This window comes from Prosopis cineraria, unplaced genomic scaffold (genome assembly GCF_029017545.1).
Source record: "Prosopis cineraria cultivar Desert tree isolate PC_DT_omini unplaced genomic scaffold, ASM2901754v1 PC10, whole genome shotgun sequence".
NCBI classification, from domain to species: domain Eukaryota; kingdom Viridiplantae; phylum Streptophyta; class Magnoliopsida; order Fabales; family Fabaceae; genus Prosopis; species Prosopis cineraria.
Window position 1 is genome coordinate 3,284,992 of NW_026555341.1, and position 26,669 is coordinate 3,311,660.

Below are 26,669 nucleotides of genomic sequence, written 5' to 3' on the forward strand. Positions count from 1 at the left end.
CCACTCCATCTTCTCTAGGCCCCCCCTCCCTTTTGTCTTTTAATCCTGCCATTAAAATTATCTCATCTTTGCCTTTCCAACCAAACCAAATAACTTACTACTCCCAAATCCTTGTTCTAGAAACTAGTTAATTAATTTACACACATTTAAAAATTAGGTTAGTTAATTATTTTTTAAAAAAATGCGAACTATCTTTTTTCCAAAATACCCTTCTTTTTAATAATTTACATTGAAATTTCATCAACAAAACTCATATATCACATAAGAATCTTGCTATAGAAGTAATTTGAAAAAAATAACAAACATGGAAGACAAAGGCTATTAAAATTTTACACTCCCTCTGTTTAAAAATATAAGACATTTTTTAAAAAATTAAAAGTTTAAAAATGTAAGGCATTTTTAGCTTTTTGAGGTATAATCATTGTCTTTTTTTTTTAAAGAAAAATGTCCTTATTGATATTGATTTTATATTTATTATAAGGTATTTAATAAGGGTAAATATAAAAAGATAGGATTAGTTGAAAAATAGATACTTATTTTATTGAACAGTAAGATTCGATTAAAAATATTTTATATTTTTGAACGGAGAGAATATTTAGGACTAAAACATATCCCTCAACTAGTTTTCACATTCAAGACCTGAGGGAGTATTATAATTCTTTATTTTTTCCCCCAATTACCTGAGACTAGATCACGTGATAAGGATGAGACTGGGTGTGGATAAAATTAAAAGTTCAAGTTCTGTATTAAAAAAAAAAAATCCTTCCTTCCTTTCCTATTACAATCTATTAAAATCTCTCCCTTCCATTCAGGGATGGATCTAGAATTTCATATTTTGGGGGGGGGGCGTTGAAAATAAAATAAGAAATTGGGGGCTAAAATATAGTTTAAACTATTTTGTAAAGAAAAAATAAAACTTTTATCAAAGGTTGTGTGATCCATGGGGGGCCAAGAACTCCTCCTTGCCCCCCTGTAGCCGTCTCTGCTTCCATTGAATCAGACTGCACTTTTCTTAGCTCCTTATTTTTTTAAGCAAAACTTTCTATTCAAACCGGACAAAAGAAGGACCGAAATGAGTAAAATGGAATTACGTCTCGAATATGGGCTGCAATGCAGATTGATACTCCAAAAATAGTATGTTGCCATGGGTTGGGTTTTGTTAGGCCTCGAACGTCAAACCAGAGACATTTTTAAGGGCCCAATTTAGTTGTGGCTGAGATATTTTTGGACAGAATAATGTTGCCTTAAAAAAAGATGAAAAAGAGATAATGAAGCCATTGGTGTGCATAGAGATTAGACACATCAGTATTTCAAACATGTATCGGACCCAAAACCATGGTGTAAGTGAGGATGAGGATCGGCGGCGGAGTGGTTTACGGGGGTCCACGCGCCAACGCTCTGCCACTTCTTCTTAGCCACGGTAGAGCTTGCGTTCGCTGCTATTCCTCTTCCTCTTCTCCTGGTAATGCGAGCATTCACTTATTTTTGTTTGCGTTGAACTCGCTGTTTTGCTTAACGGAAATAATCGGTACATATTGTAGATTATCAATGACCACGGTCTATTTGGTTCATAGATATGGTTTTTTCGATATCCGGAACTAGCTTACTTGATAAGTTGTTTTACTAGCAAGAGTCGTTTATCGGAATTCTTTGTCAACATTTGCAGACCATGTAGCTTTCGTCAAGGACATTGCTGCAACTCAGCCTCCCGAGCATTTGTCTCAATTGTTAAGTGTTTTGAAAGCCAAAGGTAGGGCATTTCTCGGCCATTCATTGTCCAAGTCTGAACATTATTGATGGAGGATTATCAAAATCCTTGTGATATTGATTGCCTCCCGTTGATTCTCTCTTCGCGCCACTTGCCTAATTGATCGTAGCCTTCTCTGCTGCGCGTTTTAAATGGCATTCATTTTAATATAATAGAAGTTTTCTGATATAGTTCTCGGTCGCCTTCCCTTTCAGTAGTGACAAAAATCTCAAATAACCTCCTTTTAAAAAAAAAAAAAAAATTGGGTCTTGTTCGCAATATACAAGCGTAACCGAGTATTGCGTTCAAATGCGGCTTCTTTTTGTTTATACTCACCAGCCTAGTCATGTATGCTCTAGCCACGATGCCTTCCTTTGCCTTAGCATTTTGTTGTGTTTTCTAAAGGGTTCCGCCGGGGGTACTCAGAAAACCATTTAACCGTGTGAATTTGTTCTATCATTTTTTTTTTCTTCACTATAAACAAAAAGCAATCAAAATATCCCTTTCGATCCATACATTCTGTCTTTCCCAGGAAATATTGCAGTATTGCATCTTGCTTTTCTTAGTTCAGCAAGCTTCTGAAGGATATTCTTCTACCATGAGCTTGTCATAATACTGTAGAACTTGACAATTATATGGATCGCACTTTTGTCCGTTGTTATTATCAACTTGTCACGGTACGGTTAAAAATACTGCTGAAATAGTTTATAGAATCTGTCTTTCATCAGGTACCTGAAAATGGGACTTTGAATATTGTCTATCAAATAGGCTATGTTGGCTAAATTATTTCTTTTGTAGTTCACTTATAAGATTAGTTCTCTTACTCTTTGCTAAATAACAGGTGAAACTATCGTTTTTCCTGGAGCTAGGCAGGGGTTAATTCCCCTTGCCATACCACTAACAAAAAGTTGCTCAGGTATGAGCTTAATATTGCATTTGTACAGTTTTTATACTTTGGGGCTGTGTTTGGTATGTGAACATTGTAGTTTCCTGAGTATTTAATGACTTGTATGCAAAAATTTTAAACGAGATGCATGAAAAACCAGTATTTTGTTATTTAGGAGGCGTACAACACAAATTGTAAGATTTTCATGTTACTTTTGCTCAAATATGTTATAATTATGTTTTCAAGTACATGGGAAAATAATGTTCTCGTGTTCCAAATACCTCCTTAGGGAAATCTTCAGTTTCAATATTTTATGTAATTCTTTTCCTCGTAGGTGCTGTAACTGCACTGCTGCGGTGGCCCACAGCTCCACCTGGGTAAAAAGGCTTTATATTGACCTTTCTTCTTTGGTTAAGCTGTTAATGTTTTTATGATGTTTTACAATTCTAGATATTTGCAGGATGGAAATGCCAGTCGTGGATGTTGACAAGCATGGAGTAAAACTTTTAGCAAAGAGTGTAAGTGGAGCATAATTGGGTTTTTAATTTGCGAACATGATTCTTTTGTTTCTAATTCATATTGGTGTTGATAATAGGGCAATTCTTCTTACACATATTCTTTAAGGCCGCCTGATGCTAAATGTTTATTTTACACGCGCACACTCATGAAAATACACACAAATAGGTGGACCAATTTATTCACAGAATATTGGTTGAAGAAGATGCAAAAAACAGTCAAGAGAGAAATGATGAGCTTTTTGTCGTGTCAGCTGATACTGGGAAGAAACTTTATCAAAAGGGTGATTTTGCAGTGTCTAAAATTTCTAATTTGGATGTCTATCTTTTAAAAAAGGTACAAAAGAAATTTCTTAAACTGACTTGTTTACTTTCATGACAAATTATTACAATAATCTGATTTGTTTTTAGGTTGGTCTGTTCCCAGATATCATAGAGCGCAAGGTGATGCGACATTTTGAGGAGGGGGATCATGTAAGGTTCTCTTGTGATAATTCCAAAAGCATCAGTCAATTGGTTCACTTGTTGATCATGTTAGTGCTCCTATGAAAGGTTTCAGCTTTAATAACGGGAGAGTTTTATACTAAGAAGGAGCATTTTCCTGGATTTGCTCGACCTTTCGTTTTCAATGCAGAGGTCTTGTTGAGGTTTGTAGTAATATTTTCAGCTAAAATGTATGGGTGGTCTAGAATTGATAAGCCAACACTGTTTTATATTCTTAGGGGTCCCCTCTTGGTGCTTTCCTTTTCCTTGACAGGGCTGGGCGTAATGTAGAAGCTAAAGATGCTGCCAGAGGAGCTTTGAAATCACCATGGTGGACTTTAGGCTGCAAGTATGAGGTATACAGGTCTTGTGATATCTGGTGTAATTGAGACTGATTTCTTCTCCTTACTTTTTTTGTTCTTCGCCATTTGTGATATGGCTTGTGCTGTAATATGTTTCGGCTCAGGACGTTGCTAAGATTGCACAGTGGGATGATGAACAAATTGAGTACATTAAAGAGAAGGTGACTGAAGAGGGGAGGCAAGAAGATATTAAAAAGGGGAAGGCACCTCAACAGGTTCTGATGTTCTGCAGACAATATTTAGTTTAATTGTTAATTATTATTTAGATGGCTCCCCTGCATTTTGAAGAGTTTGAGAAATAAATCACACTCCCTCCGAATGATAATATAAGTTGCTTTCTAGAAGCATTCCTTGTTTCAAAATATAAAGCATTGAGTAAATTTGATTTTTTTTTATTTCTTATCTTTAAATGCTCCATATTTAAAAGCATGTTACTAGGACCTCTTGAAAGGGCATAAATGGAAAAATATTTACATTTTTGGGAAATCAAGATTTCAACTAACATTTTTCATGAGCCATGAATTAGTAAATAATGACTTATATTGTAGTGCAAAGGGAGTACCTTTTATCACTTGTAAATAGTCTAAGTTGTTATAGATTTTATATTTTATACTAATATTATGATGTTGATGATTAACTAATATTGGTACTGATAGATAAATGCTGTCAAATCTAGTTATGACAATGCTGTCTGCTGAATTGTTCTTATTTTGTAATTTTCAAATTATTTGCAGGTTGTATTAGATGAAGCTGCTTTTTTGATGGATTTAGCTTCTATTGAAGGAACATGGGATGACTACTTGGAGCGAATTGCTGAATGTTATGAGGAGGCAGGACTTAATGATATTGCAAGGTTTATACTTTATAGAGATTAATAACTATTAACGATTTTGGTAGATTTGCTTCTGCCCGCTGGACGCTGTGCCTTCGTGCTATTTGGACATATGCAATTCTTCACATGAAATTTTGTATAAGTATAATTTAGAGTGAATTATGCAAATGATTTGTACAGTCTTGACAATTTTAAATCTGTATTCGACTTCTTTTTGTTGCCAAAATATGACTCACGCCCAACAGTGTCCGTGGTTCAGCATTTATTCGGGGTTGGGCTAAGAGATGTAACGTTGTGGCTGATCGAGGCTTCGCGAAGTAATGCAATTTCAATTTGATTTATTAATTGATACATGCATTTCTTAATTTGAACTTTGTCACATGCGTCTGGTAATCAAACAAGTATATTTAATATTTAAAATTAACAGTGAAGCAACACTGCACTTTTTTTAAGAGTTTCAAAATAACAAAAAATTTAAAATACTAAACATCTCTCGCGATAAAATTTCAAGATATTTTTGTCATTTAATTCATTAGTTTATAATTTTCTGTCTTACAAATATAATGCCCTCTCTCGCTTCGGGGGATTTTAGGAAAAGTAGAGTTTTTTTCACAATAATAACAAATAACTAATTTAACAAGTTTCCTCAACATTTGTGAATTAGTCAATCAAGTATTTTATTTAGGACTAAAAAAGTATATTTTAATCTATTTTAATTTTTTAACAAAATATCCTCCATTTAAAATCTGTTTTAGTTGTAAAAAAACATATATTTAAAAATATACACTTACTTTACCCAAAAAAAAAAAATACCCTTGCATTAATGATAGCATTCCAATTAAAATTTTAAAAGGGGAATGGATTTGAGGACCAAAAGATTTGGTCATGCTAAAATAAGGAACAAATGAGATTAATACTAATAAGGGGAATGGGATTTGAATAGTTTAATACTCAATTCCATAATTTGCAACTCCATGCAAGTGGGATTAGTCTGTTTATGAAAGAAAAGGAAAAATTTAACTTGTTAAAAATACTATAATTTTTCATGGTTTGATACTCATATTCCGCGATTTGCAAAACTTTGTAACAACTGATTTGCAAGTGAGATTAGTCTATTTATGAAGAGAAATATGTTTTGTAGCTTTTAATAGTTTGATACTCAAGTGTTGAGAAGGTCCTGAAAGATCGTAGCAAGTGTTATTAAAAAATATAAATTTCTAAAGACACTAAATCTTATTTAAAAAAAAACAGACAATAAACTAGGATGTCATGATAATAAATTCACTATTTAGGTCAAATCATTTGAAGATTTTTTTTGCTCATTGCAGATTTCCAAATTTTTTGTCATCAAATAACATCAATTCAATCCTTTGGTCTTTAAATGTCATTCTCCCAATTTAAAATTAGACTATAGTGTACGATAAATTCAAATTTTAAATGTGTGTACGCTTTGAAAATAAAGATTATAATTTCACAAAATTCAAGAGAATTTAACGTTATCTAATCAAATAAAAATTATTGCAAAGTTCGTTGATATGAACAATACTGCAATTTATAATGTGAGAACAATTAAGTGGCAAGAGGACCGGGTGTTTTCTTGTTTGCGCCTATTTTCCTTCTACACAAAAGCTTTTTCCACAAGCTTCCTCCTCCCCGTCTCTTGGCAATGGCCAAAGATTTTTGCGCAGCAGTGTCATCCTGGTCTTTTGTTCCATTCAGAACTAGGATTTGTTCTAGTGGCTCCGTAACCACCGTAGAAATGTTATTGCTATCTCCAGCTTTTGCAGGATTCATAATATCGGCTTTAGTGTAATCTTCAGCCAGCATCTGATCGAGCAGAGAAGACCGACGTTTCACCCTTGCGTCTTGCGAAGGGACAGGGCTTGAACTGACATTTACAGTGCTGGAGGTCGTGTTGGTAATTGCATTACTGTTGGTGGCAATGACCTTGTCAAAAAGGGATGCATCTTTCGTATCAGACAGCGCCTTCAGTTGCTTCCCAAGGTTAAGGATGGTTTCTTGGCACTCAGCCAACTTTTCCGAAGCCGCTGTTATCTCCCAGTCCTGCAAGATTGATCAGCATATTTCAGCACAATTCCAACATTTTATGTGACATGCATACAAGACGTGAACTATCAGCATTACTGCATTAGTGCATTACTGCATTAGTGCCTGTTAAGATTAATAATGAGTAACATTATAGCAATCAATCATACATGGTAACACATAAAAAGGGTTTTGCTTTTCCTGACTGTTAGCTAGTGTTCTGATGCAAAATCTGTCCATTTAATTTTGACCGGCCAAACTTAATTTCCAATTCGCACGTTTAAAATATTTTTATTTTGAACACATCCTTTGCTTGCAAATCTGAAAAGAGATGCAAAATTATGACATTAAATAGTGTTTCTAAAAAGAAATTTGCAAACTCATGAAGTAACTGGCACATCATGCTTCAGTCAGAGATCTATTTAGCGTAGTGTTAAAAAAAGAGAGAGATCTCTTTTTAGCATAGCAAGCAAGTTATTCATCCAAACAAAGACATGCGCCTTTGCATCTAAATTGTTCATGCTTCTACATGGCCTTAGTTTCCACTTTCTGAAATGTCAAACAGGAAATAGCGATCTGAATAAAATAACACAGAAAATAAGATGAGATCACTTACAGTTCGCAATGGCTTCTCTTTTTGATCAATAGCATGATTGGGGGACTCCTTTTTCATGCTGAGAAGAATAATGTTATGAGTCAGTTCTCAAAGAAGCAAGTAAGAGCAAGTGTTGAAAGCATATTGCACTGTAACAAATATACTAAGATAATCAATACCTTTCAAGCAGAAGCTGTAGTTCAAGACATCTGCCCTCTAGTTCTTCACAACAATGGTTTTTGTTCTCCAATTCCATTTCCAATGACAAAACTTTGTGACGAGCCTCTTTTATTTCATCTTCTGCAAGTTGGACATCAAGATTTGAATTTATCAGTTCTTGATTTTGTGTTTGCTCTGGAAGTTCTCCATTGGAATTTTTTATGGTTTGTAATTCTGATGAAGTAATTTTCTCTGACTCCTGATGTTGACTCCTTGAGGATTTAGTCATATCAGCAGCTGGTTGAAGTCCATCTTCAAATGTTTCCATTTTCATTTCAGCAAAGATCACTTTATTGTTAGCATTTTCAATTTTTTCTTTATCATATTGTAGCTGTTTGGTCTCGAGCTCATGGCCGTCCACATCAAATACGGTTGGAAAACATGGCAACTGTTCTTGGGAAAGAAGCAACTTATCTGCCTCTGCAAGATGACTCATCATCCCAATCTCTGGTTCACTTTCACTTTGCGTTTCCTCCCAATCGCATTGTTTTTTAATGGCATCCTTCATGCTAGAAACATCCTGAATTGAAAAGCAGTGATTGATAATCCAATCCAAAGCTATTGTTAGTTCTCTGGCAAATTTTTCGTGATCCGCCTCACCATTCAGTAAATCATAACAAACTTGGAGAAATTGGTGTAAAATATTACTTAGTTCAGATGTTTTCCACTGGAAAACACGCACCATGTAGCCGTTTGGCACTCCTAAATTCTTGTGTGAAACGGCATTCCCATCTCTCTTGCAAATGGGATCAGAATTATCATATTCTGCCGCAGGCTTGTTGATCCCTTCAATGATCTCAATAATCTTGCCTATAGATTTACTCATATCTGTCTGAGGTTGTTGTTGTTTGCTTTGCTTTGCTGATGACACAGCAGCATCGGTTATCCCAGTGGATGGATTTAACAGCAAGGAATTATTTGAAGGGATGCAGTGACTAGAATGGGGAGAATTTGACGCATCAACATGTCCTGAGCCTTTGCTTGAATCAGGCTCATCAAGGTCTGTATAATCCATATGACTTATAGCCACTCTGATATCCTCAAGTATTGAATCAGGATTTCTATGAGTGATGCGGCCTTGTTCTGAGATTACCTTGAGTACATCCTGAAGCCAGAAAGGAATCTTACCATTTGACATGTCATTGGAGCTGGATGATTCAGACACAGGAATGATCTCCTTACTCACTACTGGAGAGGTTATCTCATTCGGCCCAGTGTCTAAAGAACCATTGATTCCATTAGCTGATTCTGAAGAAGTATGTGAAATTTCAGGGGCTTTTTCAACAGAGACCACTGCTAATTTTTCCATTTCAACAAAGTCATCCATAAGCTTTATGTCTGAAGATCCAATATTTTTGCTTGACTTGAAATAATTTTGCTTTCCACTTCTGAACTGCTCCAGTTCTGAAATCAAAGCAGAAGCCCAGGATTCAGCACAACTAGCCTTATCATCACTGCCAATGTCAGACATTGATGCCAAAGAAAATTCATGTGGTGGGAGACTACTAGGCTGCTCCCCGACTGCTTGACCTTTGGATGATTCTTCAACCTGTAATTCAACCTGTGACAGTTTGAAAGCTGTTCGAGCAAGCATTGTTCTTGAAAATTGAAGCTCATTTGTTTTCCTATTAAGGGATTCTCGTAAAGTCTTGTTTTCTTCTTCCAGAGAACATAGCTGCTCGTTCAATATATTGATTCTTTTCATGGTAGTTTCGGGAGAATTGTCAACTGAAGATTCATCAATGAAACTGATTGAGTTTGACCTTTTTCTCCTCATTTCAACCGAGTCCCTACCCAACATTTCAACTTCATTCTTCATTTTCACTAGGGCAGCAGGACCAGGTAATCGTTTGCGAACGAGGAGGCGCAGCCTCTGACATTCTGACTCTAACTTGGCAATCTTCTTTGCACTCTCCAAGTGCTGCTTGTGAGATGCATCAGCTGTTCGACGATTGAATTCTCTCTCCTCATTTCGAATCTCAACCTCCTTTTCAAGCACCCGAACCTCATATTTCAGCGAGGTGTTGTCTTTCTCGGTGGATTCTAATCTTGCCATGAGTGCAGTATAATCTGCCTCAGCTTGAGTCAATTGTCTTTTAAAACCTTCAATCAAAATTTGGTCATCAAGAATAGCTTTGCTAAAATGAGCATTTTCAGCCCCAGCTTTTGCAAGCTTTTTACTGGTCTCTGTCAGCTGCTTCTCAAAAACCATACGTGCTTTTTCAAATTCTTTTGAAGCCTTTGTCATGACATCATGAATCCTTTTCTCCTGTTCTTCTCGTACAAAACGTAATTGTTGCATACATTCTTTCAGGGCTCCATCCAAATGGGTCATTCTTTCTTCATAAAACAGCTTCTGCTGCAGAGCTTCCTCAAGATCTTGCTTTAGAGACAAAGCTTCAGCTTCAGCTTTCTCCCAACCTTCAGGTGAAGCTTTTATCAGAAACTAGTAAAAGATACACTCAAAAATTTGATGCATAATTGGCAAATTTGCATGTCCTAGTTACAAGGGGTATGGGAAGGATAGAGAAACACAAAGACAAGGACAAATTACCTGCCACTGCTTCCTGTGCAATTTTCGTCTGCTTCTTCACCAGTTCATCTTTAGCATTACAGTCAGAAAGAGCCAAAGAAAGCTTGTCATTCAGAATTTTCAAGTCTGTCTCCAACTCTTCTTTATCAGCTAGAAGCTCCTTTACCTGACATGCAAAGGTAAAACAAGATAAAATAACAAGCATTTGAATACAATTTTATAAAAATGATTGTAACATCATTTGGAATGAATTCATGGTCTCAAGTGATTAGGTGCGGCCAGAATTATTCAGTTGACTTTATGATTAAATCTAATTCAGTGCAAAGGGTGCAGTCCGAGGGGGAAACTATGAATAGTTACACTTATTAATAATACAAGGAGATAACTGATTTGTAATTTTAACTAATGAAGTGATAATTTTTCGGGCCAATTGATAGCAATCTAAAAGATGCAAACAGACTTCAAAAGAATAGGATAACAGCAGCTTATAGTCAATCATACTTCATAAATTTAATGACATTCTAAGAGCATGAAAAACACCGTGATCGCTTAGAATATTTGATGATATAATGAATTAATACCGCTTCATTTTCTTTCACGGTGAGATGTGCTTTGTCACAAGCAATGGTGGGCTTCTCCGAGGACTTTTTCCTCCAAAGCCATGTCTTGTGATCCATAACGGCCAGGAAGACCTCAGATGAACAGAAAGCCTGCACAGGAACCAGAGAAAGGGGAGTGAATAAACATAGTCTACAGGATGAGATGATAATAAAACTGAACCAAAATAACTAGTATAAGACGTTCCCACTATACCAAACTGTTAAAATTTCTATCAACCCACAAATTATTTGCATGCAACTAATAAAGAACAACATAATGTATCATCTTAGCGTCACAAAAAAAGGGCGTGTTAGCAGACTCAATCACGGAGAGCTATTAAGCAGACGAGAATTTCTAGGCCAGGTTGTTCTCGGAGAGACACTATAGTTCGACGCAGGGCGTTATGGTCTCTCGCCTCTGACCATGAAGAGGAAGGCCCAGCTTGTGCATGAACACCCAAGGAAGAAAGAGGAGGGGCTCCAATGCCAAGAGATTCAACTCCGTGCTGCCTGAAAAATTCACAAAAGAAAAAGGAGAAAAAGAAAATGCTTAAAATAAGAAACAGAAGCGAAATGAGAAGGTACGGATTGGTGCTTGATCTCTTAAGGAAGCAGAGTTGCAGGTAAATGAATCGAGTGGAAACGTGAAGCGTACCGGGCACCACAATTACCATCCCCAGAGCTTTTCGAGGTGGGGTGTGTACTTGGTACGCGATGTTAAAAAAGGGTAGAGAGATGGGGAAAGTAAAGTGGAGTGTACGAGCTCATCGAAAAAGACACTGAGCCTCTAGAGAGTGTGTGATGTTGATTTCCAGGCGACGACTGGAAAATGGATCTGGTACCGGGGGAAGCAGGGTGTCCGCTTGGTATGAATCTGACTGAAACGCGAGTGCAACCACGCGCGTGGTCGTTGATGAGATTGACAACATTCAGTTAGGTTTTGGCGGTGATTTTTCTTCCATCACACGGACCGGAAGAGCGGGGGTCCCTGTCTCGATTCTGAACCTTCACGCGCCCAACTGCATCTCAGCTGCGCCATCCGTGCGTGATGCGAGATATAAAAGAGACTAACAACCTACTTATTTAAAAAAAAAAAAAATTCATACCCATTGAAAATACAATAGAATAATAAAAAGAACTATTTTATACGTGGATGAAGAAATGAATTTTTTATTAAAATTTTAAATTATTATTTTAAATATATATTGTTTTAAATAATTTAATACTAGAAATATATTTTTAAATATTTATGAATCATGCATGGTAATATAAAATGAAAACGCTCATGAGTGTTTTTTTTTTGGGTACTAACCTAATGAGGGATTTTTCCTTTAAAGACAAATAGTTTCATTCTTCAGATGTTTTTTTTGAAACGGAAATATTCTTAAAAACAACTTTTTACGTGGTTGAAAACAAGTTTAAAATGGGGAGAATATCAATGAAAATCATAAAATTATAAATGCAGAGATATGCCCCGAACATAAACAGCAAATTTGGAGAGAAGTCTTATTGGATTAAATATTGATCTCCGGCAACTAAATAAAAATACAAGTAGTCTGAAAAGTGTTATAAAACCAAATGCATATTGTGATATTGTGTGTGTGTGTGTGTGTGTTTTTTTTTTTTTTTTTTTTTGGGTGTGGTTCTGTCCATGTGCTGGGAGAAGACATGAGGCAACTAGCTAGATCTGTTTAATGATCCAACGAAGGCTTTAAAGTCCAATGAAGCATGCCTGCATGCGTGCAACAAGGAGTACGCATCTTGGAGCTAACTATAAAGATTCGTCAGCTAATTTCAATAGACTGGCAGGCTCCCCTTCCTTTGCACTCGCTCGTGCACATCAAATGCCTATTTCTTGACCTCTTAGAATTGTTGAGGATCCTTGGCCACGTCATAGACTTGACCGTTGCGAGTGTTTTTTTTTTTTTTTTTCCATTTTCTGGGGCGGGGGGGATAGGTAATGCATCGTTTTAAATTATAGATCCCACACTTGAACGCTGGGAAGGAGATTCTCAACAGTTAATTATTTGAGTTAAATATATAGTGCTTGTCAACTAGAACATATGATATTTGGGGGGAAAATGTGAAGGGAGTGGGTGCTGAGTGACATAGAGCAAGAGACATGTAAGCTTAAAGTGATTGATTAGCTAATTATTTATGGAGGGGTCACATTAACTTGGAATGCAGAAAGAAAAACTGATTAGTTAACAACAACAAACAACAGGTTCTCGCTAGAATGGCATGTCAACAGAAAATCCAAGTGTAAAGAAAGCTATTTAGGCTTGAGCATTACTCTTAGCATCCTTCTCTAAATTTTCTTAGCCTTCACTTTAACAATAATGACGATTTTGATAACGACCCGTGCAGTTGAGCGGTGTTCGTTCATTTTAATTAATCATAAATTATTATGCAATAAATCTCAGTTTCTCTTGGGACGGATTATATGTTTCGAATGCGCGATGTTTTTAGTCAGCACCTTAGACTATTATTTGCTTTTTTCTTAGCCTTCACCTTTTTTCTCGTGGCCAAATAAAGTCGCTGGTCCATGATGGAAATTGCATAGGAGATAAAAAAGAAAATGGAGAAGAAAAATAAAATCCACGCTTATTTCTTCCCTTAATTCAATACCACGTTAAAACTGCGTTAAATAACTAAGATCAGGTTATGTCAAAAATTATAATACTTTTATAATTAGTGGACTAATTGTCAAATAAGCTAATATCAAAATTCTCTCTTGAAGTCTTGTGAGTCATGAGATCGACACATTTATTGACTTCTTTAAAAATATAATCAAAAGTAATTTTTCAGTCTTATATGGTAAGATGTATGATGTTTCTAATAATAGTTAAGAAAGGGTGGCCGTAAGAGGAGCTTCATTAAATGAGAGATAAAACCTCCATAAAATATGAGCAGACACTAACTTTGAAAATCTTTACATTTCAATAAAGGTTTAGTCCTTTTAATATTCCTATAAATTCAACTGCTGTGTTAGATTGGTAGCTAAGATTTTTAAAAAACTTTTAATCTAGTTACCCTTGTCATTTTTGATAAGACCAACACAAGTAGCAACCTTATTGAGATTAATAGAATCATCAACATATAATTTGACCCATCCCGAATTTGGTGGATTCCATCTAGCTGCATGTTTGGTGTTAAATTCACTGAGAAAATTTGGTTTGAATTGAAGCTTTAGGTCATTAATAATTTGTTGAGTGTGGGAAAAAGCAATATCACTGTCCAAGATAATGTCATCAGAGTAGACCTTTTTGTATCTAACTTTTCATATGTTCCAGTAGGCTTGGGCAAAAAGTTTCTGCCAAAGTAATCTTCTCATAGATAGATTGCTTGTTTCATTTTAGCGTTCTAAATTATCTAATATTGCACAAAAAGAAAAAAGAAAGTATCATGCTTGGAAAGATTGACTGATTTTTTCCAAACCTTTTTAGTTCCTTACAATCTCGTAAAACATGAATAGAAAAGTTAGGAGAGGTACAACCAAGGGGGTAGGTGCATTGTTGAGTAGTATTCCATTACAAAGTGTGAAATTGATTTAAAGATGATCCCAAGCAGCTTTTTGACATAAGTATTTTTTTTTAAGTAGGCCATTTCCAAATTATAAATCAGATATTTAAGTGATCCTGAATCTGATGAGCCCCCATGGCTTTATAAGTGAATTCGATAGAGAAGTTGTTATCAAAATAAGGCCTCCACACAATAATATCATCTTCACCATGTTGATTAGAAAGTTGTACGAGAGAAATATGCTTAATTACATCAAGGTGGAGATATTGTTTTACAATATTAAAATTTCAAGTACCAACAGGCTTGCAAAAATTTGAAATTCTAGCATGGCTGTGCTATTAAATTAAATTCAATATGGGAACCGGGTTCTCTCTGAGTGGTACTATTCTGAATTGCTGATAATGTGACCACCCACCGCCCATTTCAGTTAAATGATATACTTTTAGCCCCTGCTCGTGTTTATTTTTCTGCAGATGGCCCCAATCTTCCCAATTATTCTCTCCCCAGTCTCTCTTTTGGTCTTTCCCATGCTTGCCCTTCCCGATTCACTCAAGTCACCAAGATGGCTTTGAAAGTCGAGTTTCAGCCCTGCATATACGGCATATCGCTGGGAAGGAAACCAAATTTATGTAATTTGAATCACACGCTCATAAAACACCTATAAAGAGATTTACTCCACTATCCGCTCAGGTGATGGGCAAATAAATTTTAAAAGTTACCTCGATCAGTTTAAGCCTTGCAAATAGTTCTTATTCATTTTTGAAGAATAAATTAATTACTGTGTCCACAGACCACAATTATGTAATTAATTTTGTCGCTTCTCAAACCCCTAGCGCGCCCCTCGTGTGGATCAGGCACGTCGCATTCCGGGTTTGCTAGTTTTGGCTGTACAACATCTTTGGGTGTTTTTCTAGAGGCCTGAAACATATTTGCAGTTCCTGTCTGCCAAAGTTACGAAGTATCTGAATACCTTCAATCTTCAATGCATGATCTGTCTGTATATATATATATATATATATATATATATATAGGTGGAGTCAGATAATTTTATTAAGAAAGCTGAGATAACAAAATATAAATAATAATTGAAGAAAATTAAATTTATATATATCACTAATACAATATAAATAATTTAACAGATACGTTTATTTTCAATTTTACATATATACATAAAAATAAATAATTTAAATATATAATTAAAATTTAAAATTCTGTCCAATTTAAAAAATCCTGTATCAACACGGTAACAATGTTCAATTATTACAAATTTTTAATGTTGATAAGATTTAAATATATTATAGTAAAAATTATTCATATAATAAATTTCAATAACTTGATTATTGCAAGAAAAAGTTTTTTTTCCCTAAAAAAATATATCTTAACCATATTTTTTTAATTTTTAGATAAGTAATTTTATAGTAGATATCAAGCATATATCATTTAATATATTTTAAAATTTTTGTTGTAATGCTTCGCAAAGTTTGTTAGTGATAATTTTTATAATTTTTTCATCAAATATAAAATAAAATCAAAATTAAATGACTTCAATGCTTTAAGTGTAATTGTAATATTATCTTATTAAAAAAAATTAATTTTATAATAATTATATCTTCAAACTACTAAAATATTTAAACCATACATGTATAAAAGACTGTTATATGATTGAAATGAGAATTTTATTAAGTATCTTAAAACTTATGTAATGTGTTGATTTATAAAAATTAAAAATACATAACTCTTATATTTTATTAAAAAAAAATAATTTTTGGGAGGGCCGTGGCCTTGTTGGTCCCCCCTTATCACCCTTGTATATATATTCAAGGGAAAGCATGACTTTAAGCTTTTATATTTTGTTTGTATTTTATTATTGATCCTTATATTTTTTTTTAATATTTTTGATCTCTTTATTTTTATTTTTTATTATTTTAAATCCTTTCGTGAGAAAAGTATAAGAAATTTTAAAAAATTTAAAATAATAAAAAATAAAAATATAAAAATTAATAATAAAATGTAAATAAAGTATAGTAACATATAATTATATTTTTTTAATTCAAATATTCAATGATCAATGCGTTGGTAACTCCGCGAACGACGAAATAGTTTTCTTGTGGGTGAAGGATACTTAGATTCATTAATCATTATTTTGGTCAAATATCCTTGATTAATTAAAAATAGTTGCCAGATTTCATAAAAGGACAGATAATTGTGGGGAGTTATTAATCTCAAAATAATATCCATCATGCGCTCGTCTTTTATTTGGATGTATCATTTTTCACCATCAAGAAAAGTAAATATTCGATTTGTTCGTCTTTTTTTTTTTCTCTCTTCCAGCCTAAATATAATATCGGACTTTCCTCTGATTATTAGAGGTGAAAATAAGTTAAGCCTAATTAAGTTTTAACTAAATAAATTTAAAATTATATGATAAATTAAATGCATGAGCCTAGCTTGAAATTCATATAAAGTTTTTTTTAAGATTTAGGCTCGGGTCTATTTAAAACTTGGCCTAGCTTAAAAATCTATTTAAAAGTCTACTTAAAAATAAATATTTTAAATAAGCTCGTATTTTAATTTTAAATATCTAAAATATATTTTAAAATTATTATAATATACAATTTATAACTTGATTTATTAATTATAATATATAATAATTGAAAAGACTCACTAACTATAATGCAATATAACAATAAAGTAGCACTATTAAGATTAATATAAGTTTAATATGATTGAAAACATAACTAAAAAAATGATTGATTAAAAATTGAATAATGAAACTGATATATTTGTAATGTATTATGTAATATATAAATATATAGGCTAACTTGTTGAGCTCGTGGGTTGGGTTTTAAAAAAATAAACTTAATTTATTTAATTAAATAAATTTGATTAAAAGTTTAAACTTAATATAAATTTATTTAATAAGTAAACTAGACTAAATTTAAAGTAAGTTAGGTTAGAGCTTATTCCCATCCCTACAAGTCACAAATCAAACAGTTCTTGTTTTTTGTTTTTTAATAAAGTAAAACAGTGTGTTTGATAACACACCCTCACGCTCAAGCCGGCCGCTTTTTTACGGGCTCATGCTAGTTTTGGATCCTGTTGAGGGGTGATGCCCTAAAATCTCAATTCATGAAGCCCACGGGCTCCTTGTATTCTTGCAACTGATAGTCACCAAGTCCATGAGGCACTAAATTGAGGGGGACCTGCACTGAATGTGGATGTTCATTGCTGGAGCCTCCGCTCGGCGCCCTCCGTGGATGTCATCCAAAGAAATCTCTGGTTCTTTGTTCTCACGAGGAGGAAGAGGACATGGTTAAACCAAAGCAGCAGAAGCCATCCAAGAAAAGTTCGCATCCACATGTATGCTTCTCTATAGTTTTCCGGTGCTTGATTCATGCTTCAGGACTTGAAGCATGCATCATAAACATATGGAGATTCATAATCTTGTGTTTTCCTGTGTTTGATTCACTCTTTAAGATTTCAAATTTTCCTAGTTATTAATATGTGGATATTTCCCATCCATCATTTGTACTTGGGATTTTCAGAGCTTCACAGTATCATAATGTCTTACGATAGGTAGCTGTTAATTGAGAGCATGCGTGGTTGAGGGATTTGAATTTTGTATTCCAGCATTTGACTCATCATTCTATAATGTGTGGTCATTAATGCTACGACGCAGTTAATTTACCATCCACTGGAGGTTAAAACTAAATAACAATGATCAAGCGAGTAATATAGCATGTTCAAGCAGCCGCTGAGCTCGCAGCAACTATGTCTTTGTCTGCATATCTCCAAGCGTTCCTGTTGTTTATGCCTTATTGAGCTTAGAATTCTCCGTAGGAGATAACTGACAGGCAGGAGCAGGAGCTGCACACACAACTGGATCAGAAAGGAGGCACTAAAACACCAAATTACAGAAAGCACAAATGGGGGAACCAAGTGAAATAGTTGTTTTTCAGGCCCAAAAAAAAAAAAAAACGTAGTGGTTCTTGTTATTTCTCTAGATTCATTCCATATCAATAACGTGATGGATTATGAGAGTAACATAAATTTATAAATTTCCTTTTTTGCGAGCAAAAGCAATAAGACTCCATACCCTTGCTCATGGATTCAGAAAAACAAACTTCACGGTACCTCTTTTACTCCCAACTGTACTTAACAAGTAATGGATAACACTCAACACAAAAAGGTAAAGAGGACAACTGGCACTGGCATAACGACTTAATTATTCTCCTAAATATTCTCAATAATGGGCTGCCTGATTCCCTAGCACTGCATTGGCCACACGGCTGTGCAAGTGAATCTTGAGTCCAAGACTGTACTTTTCCTCTTCAGCCTGTCAGGATTCACCATGGCCTTATTCTGGTTCCCTATTGCTGTTTCTCCCATATTTGGCTCAGTGGAAATTTGTCTCTGGAAGGAAAATTGAATTTGCCATCTCTGACTTTCTATGTGTGAGAGATTAGCTTGCGCCTTTAGAAAAGCTACAACTGCCATTTAATGATTCTAATATGATCAACTTAGCTGTTCTGCAAAATAAATTATAGAAAACAAAAGAGTAATAGAACCTTCTCAATCAATGTGGTCAGAACTAAATCGAAATGTGATGCTTTTAGGTATAAGTGATGTTATTGTATATGTTGTCCATGTGTAAACTCCTCTTCTATTGGATGGCAGGCCAAGAAGCAAGGAAAACAAGTTGATATTTCTCAATTACGCTCTCAGTTGGATATGTTGGGCCTTCGGATTATTGAAGTGACTGCAGATGGTAATTGTTTCTTCAGGTTAACCCCTATGCTCCACATTTATTTTCACTCACTATTCATGACATGTGACATGTGAAAATACTTGAGGAAGTTTCTGTGCTATATTTCATACTAGGTATTTTCATTTGTACCCAAAACATCAACTTTCACATGGTCTATCTTGTGAAACCGAGTTAGATAATGCCCTGTCAGAGGCGATCTGGCTGCCTTATTAGTCACACCCCACCCTCCTTGCTCTTATCTCAATTAGTATGTCACTCTTGTACTTGTTATCTAAAAATGTGTGTAAAGTACCATGTTTGAAGAACAATTGATCTTATCTTGTGGATCTATCTTATGCAGAGCCCTTGCTGATCAATTGGAGGGTAATGAGGAGGAGCATCAAAATTATCGGAGCATGGTAGTAAAACATATTATGGTATGTTGTTTATGAAAATGTGATTGGGGGGGTGGGGGAGCTATGATTCTTTCATACTGTTTTGGATTTTAATATTTTGAAGATTACTTTTGTTGACTCCAGTTTCAACCTTCAATATTTTTTATCTGATAAATTTGATGTGCATGAATTTTGAAATTCATAGCTGACATATTTGATGCCATTGATCAATTGTCCCTCTTCTTTGCTATGTTATTCCTCGTAAAAGTAACATAAATGAAAGCCATTGGTTGAAACATATAGTTGACATTCACACACACAAGTGGAAGGATAATCAATTGAGAAACATGAAAGCTTGTGTGTAAGAAACTTCATCTAGCTAATAACCTGATTGTTTAAAGTAACCTATTAAGTGTAAGGAAAGATGGTATGACACTAAAAATAAAGGGGATAAAAAATAAATGTTAATTGCTATATGATATAAGACAGTTGTTAGGTAATTTTCGCAGATGGCTTAAAGCACAGAAGGATTGTGGTTTTCCTACAAACTGCAAGCTCATTAATATAACAAGTGATCAAGGCCATTGTAGTGTGTGTGTCACAAAACATCAAGCTACAAGACATCATTCTAATTTCTATGTAGATTTACTTTACTGAGAATTAGTTTATTTTTCTACTTCTAGCTTGAAAGCTTGCTTTCCCATGTCAGTTCTCTCTCTTTTCTGATTAAAACCTTCTTGTCATAATCTGGTTTTGAAGCTGTAATTAACAGGACAACCGGGAGATGTTTGAGCCCTTTATTGAGGATGAGGTCCCATTTGATGAATACTGCCAATCTATGCAAAATGACGGTACATGGGCTGGACATATGGAATTGCAGGCAGCTTCTCTTGTAACACATAGTAATATATGCATTCATCGGGTGGGTAGTAGTAATAATTTATGCTTCCGATTGACATTCCACATCTCAATTTTACTATTGTGCATGCTGATTATTGGTTTGGTAATTCATGTTTTAACTGGATTGGAATGCCATAGTGGAGGACTGCGCATTATATCATGTTTTCCATGCAATTTTTTCATGTGTTCATTATTGTGAAGACAAATATTTGTGCAGACACTCATACACAAGGAGATCAACTCGTCTAAATTGTTAGGTAGATTCTGCATATTGTTATCCCATAAAGTTCTTGGAAATTCACATGTTCATTGGTTTTCTTGATACAGAACATGTCTCCTCGTTGGTACATTAGAAATTTCAATGACCGTGGAGCTCATATGATCCATTTGTAAGTATTACTGAACGTACATTTTTATACTGTAAGAAGTGCTGCATTTGCTTACGTGATTGTGCTGCAGTCTATACTTGAAAAATACTTTAGACAACTATTTTCGGTGTTCAACTAATTCCTATTTCTTTGCTTCTTTTCTTCTTTTCTTCCTTCCTTTCTTCCTTTCTTTCTTTTGATATTCCTTCTTCAAATCTATATATATACACTAAAAGAAATATTAGTAGCACAATACTAATGACTTGCATCTGAGGTATGGTGAATGATAATTTAGTCCTGGATGTAGGAAGCTACTTGCAGCTGATATATATCATTGGAGCTTTTGTAGAAGAAAAACTGAAAGCAAGCTGCAAACACCCATTCCTTGTCTCTTGATGAAAATTTTCACCGATGGTTTTGCCAAGAATTTGAATTCTATGATTATTTAAGTCTTATTTTGTCACAGACATTCTCGATTCAATTTGCTTGATTAGTGATAGTGACTAATGGTAGCCTATCAGGGAAACTGTGTCATTTTGTCAGTTTAGGGGAATACAATTTGTCTATTTTTTCCCATATCCAATATATAGATCTATTTATGCTTGTAACTATGTTTCAGAGAGTCCATGCCAACAGCTTGTCTAGGAACAGTTTTTTTTTTTTTTAATCTATTTATATATTGTAACCTATTCAAAATTGTTCTCACCTAGCATATGAACTTTGATGTTGTAAGTATCCTATTCCAGGTCTTATCACGATGGAGAACATTATAATAGTGTTCGGTTAAAGAATGATCCTGGTGATGGGCATGCGAGGCCAATTGTGATCAAGGTCATTATCAGAATTCTGTCTCCCAACTCCTAAGTTAAATTTCAATTTGCATTACCCAAAAATTCGAACACTATGAAAATGTCAGTTATATTAGCTATTGCCTGATCAATTCTAGTTTGTGAAAGGCTGATGCTGATCTTTCAGCAACATCACATCAAGCAAAATTAATGGCCAGCGAGTCTCACTGGCAAGTTTGTGGGGAAACTTTTCAGTCAGGGTCCATAAAGTTGGTCATGGCAGGAAGTGGATGTGAAAATGCTGAAAAAGTGGAACAGGTGATGAAGCGCATGTTTTCTCACTCTCTTTTTCCATGTTTTTGCTCCTTGGGTTGCATGACTAAAATTCTAAAATTTCAGTTCAGGGGGATATCTAGCCAGTTAGCACTTTTTTGGAAAGTGTCGATGCATGAAACTTTTAGGTGCATTTAAACTATGTCTTCTTGATGCAGATTCTAGAACAAGTAAACGGAGATGTTGGTGCTGCAATTGAGTTTTTAATAGCAGAACACGGAACAGAAGAGAGCTCTACAAAGTCTGATTCCCCTCCCAGTCAGGATGATGCTTCTGGTACTGGGTTTGCATTTTCCATTGTGTTTAGAGGACTTGACAGGCATTAGTTTCCACTCAAATTATGTTTTTTACTCATTAACTTGTGATTTGGTATATCTGAGTTATATCTGTGTTTATTCATTACTATCTAGCACAAACAATTATGAGCAGTATTTCCGCTCTAATACTATCCAAGTCCCCGTCTTCCCCCCTTACCTAGAGAAATTAATAAAGGAAAATAACTTTTGACTTTTTTCTCTTATAACTTCCGAGGATGTCCAGTTGGTGATGAAAATAAGAACAAAGAATACACAATACGGGATTCCCCCACCAATGATGAATCCAATAATAGCTCCACAAAGATCAATGGCAACAGCAGATTGCAAAGAAATGACAAGGTTTCTTTTGTCTTACTCTACTTTCCTGAAGGGGTTACATATTTAAATTAAATACGCTATGCATGCACTCCATTCTGATATCTTGACATCACTGTTCTTTTTCCCCTGCCATTTTGTTGTCTTCAATGCAGAAGATTCCTAGAAACAAGGTCTGCCCATGCGGTTCGAAAAAGAAATACAAATCTTGTTGTGGTACAGCCTTGGGAGGACAAGCTGCTAAGTTAGTTGTGTATGCATCTTAAACTGTTCTGTAGTACTCTTCGATTTTACATGCTTGTTTCCTTGGAGCTTTTCAAATAGATCATTTCAAGAGCTTGCATGTTATTTATTGAATTTTATGTTGGTTAATATGCTTTGACAGGCTTTTAGAATGTAATTTTGAAGAGTTGTACAATATATTATTTTTGTATTGAACGATGTCTTTGTTGTACCAGTAACCAAGCGGCTGACACTAGAAAGGGTAGGAAAGAAAAGAAGCAAGGAAAGAAAAGTGTTCCTGCCAGAGCTGATGTAATAAGTGAATGTGATAATGAAGGGACGCTAGACATGGGTGCTCTATGTATTTGACATGAATTCCAAATGTAAGACTTTATACTTTGTATTATTGTCTACACCGCTAGCTTTTCATGAACTTGATTCATGCGATCTTTGTTGTAAACTATGCTTCCTCAGAGGGAGAGAAACCCCTGATAAGTCAGTAGTATTTGGCTGTAATCTTTAGCTCATGTTACCCTCTGGTGGCCCTTTCTATTCACTGATTGATGTATGTTTCTGTTATTTTCCTTCTAGATTGTTTCTTGCACGAGCTGTCTAATTACAATTCATCCGTCCCTATTCATTACCGGGAAAGGAAGAAGGGACTCTTACCCTCGCTTCTAGTATGAAGCGTAGCTTTTTGTGACGCTACATGATTCTGTTGCTATTTTATTAATTGGCTGGCAAGATGCCAGTCGAAGGAAGATCAGATCTTTGAGGGCAATTATGATGTTTTTTGGCACAGCTGATATTTGCTTTTATCTTGCAGGTTCTTACAATATCGGACTACACTACTCATCTCCTTTATATCAGAGATCCACCAAAATTTAGTGGTGCCTATACTCGTTTTAGTAGACGGCCGGACTCTTCTGATATGTAGTTATGTTTTCAAAAACGGGTTTGGTTTTGTAGTAGCGGAAATTAAGACAGAAAGGGTTGAAAGCAGGGGAAACATGTTTGTTTTCTATTTCTGCCCAAATAAAGTTTAGGTGCCTTTGGGAGAAAGCGTAATTTTCTTTCCTTCCTTTAATCAATTTATGGGAAATGTAAGGAGAGGAAAGGGTTTTCTGAATTCTATATTAAATTGGATTCAATATGATGTTAAGCATAGTGATCCAATCTATAAAAGGTCTTTAAAAAACTTCATGATATATAGTTAAGAAGAATTCGGCTAAGTTGAAAGCTCATGTTGATGGAAATGGAAAATGATATTTAGATATTACGTAATAAGTTGAAAGGTTCATCGCAAGGCATCCGCGACTTCGAGTTATTCATAAATATCTTAATGTGGAATAGGCCAGGTAGCGCTGTAAGTTGATTTAAAATCAATCTCTAAACATTTGTTTAAGAGTGGAGTAATTATTTGATTTGTAATAAACTGTTCTAAATTGAGGTGCCCTGATTTGTGATAAAAATATCAATACATGATATCTACCTCACTTGGAAATTGTAATGCAGAGTCAAGGAGAGTCTCGGTTGAACGTGAACTTGTGTTTGTTTGTCAGGAAAAGGTTGACTCAATGGGAACTCACAAGACCAAAAAGGATACGGAATCGCATATAAACTATTCTTATCCTAACTTCGACGGGAAGCATAATCTTTTGACAACGTTTATCAGAAAAGTACCGTGTTTCCAGGAAAGGAAAAAAAAAAGAAAAAAACCCTACGTCCAATCAAAAGAAGTAAATAAACCTCCGAGTTTTGCTAACAAGTTCAAATGGACTTGCCGATCTAATAAACGGACGGAATTGTTAGAGAAGTGCTTTGAAAAAGGCACTTTTTTTTTTTTTTTGTAAGTTGGCAAACGTCGAAACGTTTGTAGGCGCGGTTTGAACTCGCGATATAAGCATAATATAGATGCCAAGGTGCCAACTGAACTAAACGTTCTTGGCTTTGAAAAGGAAACCTTGCTCCTGGAAAAGGTCTCATTTTTTTGCCTGCGTAATGAGAAAACACACAACAGGATTTCTTCATAGGCTTCACTCCTATAGGAGGATGTGAGAGTTAGGTCCTGGCTTGGACACGTAGGCTAAATTTGCAAAGAAAGAGTTCCATTCATACCAATCATAGTTGGCGGCCTACAACAAATGAGTTAAAGGCCTAGCTAGCTAGGGTATTTATGTTCAGAGAAAACTGTTCTTCCATTCTTCAAATTTGCAATAAAAGGCATAGAATCAAATATCAGTTCTGATTACACAATACTCAGTAGCGTTCCATAGAAGCAACACCAAGTCGCGCATAAAATGATGCTCGAGTTAAGAGGTAGGTGAAGAATAGCTTGCGTCGAAACCCAAACTTGTTCCAATAAAAGAAAAAACAGTGCACCCCCAAAGCCCATCAAATTCAACAAACACACCTAAATAAGAAAGAACCAATTGAAACATTTCGAGCCATTCCAAATTTTGCTTCTTTTCGGGACCAAGTAGGTTTCGGCCGGTCTCTCTCTACTCTTTTCGGGTGCTTACTGCTCATTAGGATCAATTCATAATCTCGACACCGTCCCGTTTTTGGACAAAACAGTCGGTTGGAAAATTGAGGAAAAGTCATTCATTTCCTTGCATTAGAAAATCGCAAACCTCTCTGCCTGACCCAACTGGAAAATATCAATTATCTTAGCAATTAAGCGTCTTTGACAAGCACCGCTACTAATAGCGTTTTTCCTGTTAATTGGCCTCTGTTCCTCCATCATATTTATTGTCAAGATTCAAGGCTTCGGAAGTGTCATCCCCTCAAAAATTGATTTATGAGCCTCCATCAAGGTAAGGAGGCATTTCAAATTTCCTTCTTTCTGTGGCCATTCATTTTTCCTTTTTCCATCTCAGGTAAAACCACTAGCGTGAACAATCCGTGCTCAAGTGGAACGCGACGAGTAATCAAATTCATAACAGCGTAGTCATGTATGACCCTTTAACATCGTTCAAGGAGAGTGAAAACTCTGAAATGTACCCTCACCAAACTGACTTTCACATGTGGTGAGGAAAACTTTGGGTGTTGGTGCTGCCACATGTACCTTAACTTTAATCTTCATCATATTGCTTATAAATTTCTTTCAGATATCAGGCTGAAAATTGGGATGGATTGAACAAAAAGAACTTGGGAAATAGGATGATTAAAAGTGATGAGATGTGGCCTTTTTATTTTTTGCTTCTCTCTTTTGGATGACTGCTTAACTAGATTACCTCAAAAAAGAAATATCAAGTCTTCACGTAAATTGATTAACGTTTCTCTGTTGAGCGCTTGCTTCTTGTTCGGTCAGTTTTTCAGATTTTACTTGATTTCCTCGTGCTGAGCCAATAAAGAGGGAATTTGCTTAACAAATAGGTAAAGCAAGCTTCAATCTTGGCAAACGAGGAACAAATTTATTCTTCTCGTTAACAATCATATTTAGTTTGAAAACTTAATCTAGGAGTCGAGGATGCAATACTTTGTAAAATTTTTAAAACGATTGACATAAATAACGCAACACGCATGCTTCTTCTTTTCTTTTTCTTACTGTGTGCGTATGTGCTGTGTTAATATATAATGCAAGTTATCCCAGAAACGGATAGAGTTGTGCTCTTCTCTCTCTTCTTATTTATAATTCTTGTCGTTCTCACTAATATTTCTCTAAACAATAGTAGTGCTATGTGTTCTGCGAAACTTTTCGGATCAAACCTTAAATTCTTACGCTGATCATTAGAGTGGATGCCATGAGAAAATTATAATTATGGTCAAATTGAATGCCTTTGATTGGAGGGAGAGAAGGTGGTTCTTACGTCAAAAGAATTGATTAATTTGCTGGGTAGCTTTTCGTAATGATACCACCTTAAGAGAAACGACTGGCTAAAGATGATTGTCTAGTCTAAAAACCACTTTTATAAGACTTTCACCCAAAGCCATCCACTATAT

General features: G+C 35.1%; 3 protein-coding genes and 1 long non-coding RNA gene across 14 annotated transcripts; 3 read left to right on the forward strand and 1 right to left on the reverse strand.

The window, feature by feature from the left end:
- The first annotated feature begins 1,294 nt into the window (after positions 1–1,294).
- LOC129321474 (protein IN CHLOROPLAST ATPASE BIOGENESIS, chloroplastic-like) lies at positions 1,295–5,051 on the forward strand. Of its 2 annotated transcripts, XM_054967242.1 has the most exons (11): positions 1,295–1,462; positions 1,667–1,750; positions 2,589–2,663; positions 2,968–3,010; positions 3,094–3,151; positions 3,318–3,485; positions 3,560–3,622; positions 3,701–3,795; positions 3,906–3,987; positions 4,098–4,208; positions 4,728–5,051. In XM_054967242.1, the coding sequence occupies exons 1-11, from the start codon at positions 1,351–1,353 to the stop codon at positions 4,866–4,868; spliced, it is 1,032 nt and encodes a 343-aa protein (XP_054823217.1). In that variant the 5' UTR covers positions 1,295–1,350; the 3' UTR covers positions 4,869–5,051. The 2 variants fall into 2 exon arrangements, with proteins under 2 accessions (XP_054823217.1, XP_054823218.1); XM_054967243.1 differs by lacking the exon at positions 3,318–3,485.
- Positions 5,052–6,304: 1,253 nt separating this feature from the next.
- LOC129321988 (filament-like plant protein 7) lies at positions 6,305–11,491 on the reverse strand. The gene is made up of 6 exons (XM_054968013.1): positions 11,234–11,491; positions 10,800–10,928; positions 10,240–10,384; positions 7,646–10,106; positions 7,488–7,545; positions 6,305–6,889 (listed from the first exon to the last, which is right to left on the reverse strand). Exons 1-6 carry the CDS (start codon positions 11,489–11,491, stop codon positions 6,395–6,397), a joined length of 3,546 nt encoding a protein of 1,181 aa, XP_054823988.1. The 3' UTR covers positions 6,305–6,394.
- Positions 11,492–17,460: 5,969 nt separating this feature from the next.
- LOC129322719 (OVARIAN TUMOR DOMAIN-containing deubiquitinating enzyme 7) lies at positions 17,461–23,886 on the forward strand. Of its 10 annotated transcripts, none has more exons than XM_054969061.1 (12): positions 17,461–17,699; positions 19,017–19,123; positions 19,448–19,523; positions 20,254–20,403; positions 20,709–20,770; positions 21,496–21,580; positions 21,706–21,855; positions 22,029–22,146; positions 22,402–22,526; positions 22,661–22,755; positions 22,961–23,107; positions 23,551–23,886. In XM_054969061.1, the coding sequence occupies exons 1-11, from the start codon at positions 17,649–17,651 to the stop codon at positions 23,091–23,093; spliced, it is 1,152 nt and encodes a 383-aa protein (XP_054825036.1). In that variant the 5' UTR covers positions 17,461–17,648; the 3' UTR covers positions 23,094–23,107; positions 23,551–23,886. The 10 variants fall into 10 exon arrangements, with proteins under 10 accessions (XP_054825036.1, XP_054825035.1, XP_054825034.1 ...); XM_054969060.1 differs by lacking the exon at positions 23,551–23,886 and adding an exon at positions 23,316–23,544 and having other exon boundaries at positions 17,462–17,699; positions 22,658–22,755; XM_054969057.1 differs by having other exon boundaries at positions 17,464–17,699; positions 22,658–22,755.
- An 800-nt stretch (positions 23,887–24,686) lies between these two features.
- Positions 24,687–26,014, forward strand: LOC129284557 (uncharacterized). The gene is made up of 2 exons (XR_008586886.1): positions 24,687–25,540; positions 25,604–26,014. It is a non-coding gene; the product is annotated as an uncharacterized LOC129284557 (long non-coding RNA).
- The last annotated feature ends 655 nt before the right edge of the window (positions 26,015–26,669 follow it).

What these genes read in the sequence shown, in the direction of transcription:
- LOC129321474 (XM_054967242.1), top strand. Translation starts at nt 1,351, where the DNA reads ATGAGGATCGGCGGCGGAGTGGTTTACGGGGGTCCACGCGCCAACGCT. An exon ending in TGGCCCACAGCTCCACCTGG is followed by an intron (nt 3,011 to 3,093) that starts GTAAAAAGGCTT and finishes AGATATTTGCAG; the next exon opens with GATGGAAATGCCAGTCGTGG. An exon ending in AGGGGAAGGCACCTCAACAG is followed by an intron (nt 4,209 to 4,727) that starts GTTCTGATGTTC and finishes AATTATTTGCAG; the next exon opens with GTTGTATTAGATGAAGCTGC.
- LOC129321988 (XM_054968013.1), bottom strand. Translation starts at nt 11,491, where the DNA reads ATGGTAATTGTGGTGCCCGGTACGCTTCACGTTTCCACTCGATTCATT. An exon ending in TGCACAGGAAGCAGTGGCAG is followed by an intron (nt 10,107 to 10,239) that starts GTAATTTGTCCT and finishes CTTCACCTGAAG; the next exon opens with GTTGGGAGAAAGCTGAAGCT. An exon ending in CTACAGCTTCTGCTTGAAAG is followed by an intron (nt 7,546 to 7,645) that starts GTATTGATTATC and finishes TATTCTTCTCAG; the next exon opens with CATGAAAAAGGAGTCCCCCA.
- LOC129322719 (XM_054969060.1), top strand. Translation starts at nt 17,649, where the DNA reads ATGGTTAAACCAAAGCAGCAGAAGCCATCCAAGAAAAGTTCGCATCCA. An exon ending in ATGCTGAAAAAGTGGAACAG is followed by an intron (nt 21,856 to 22,028) that starts GTGATGAAGCGC and finishes TTCTTGATGCAG; the next exon opens with ATTCTAGAACAAGTAAACGG. An exon ending in CAAGCTGCTAAGTTAGTTGT is followed by an intron (nt 22,756 to 22,960) that starts GTATGCATCTTA and finishes TTGTTGTACCAG; the next exon opens with TAACCAAGCGGCTGACACTA.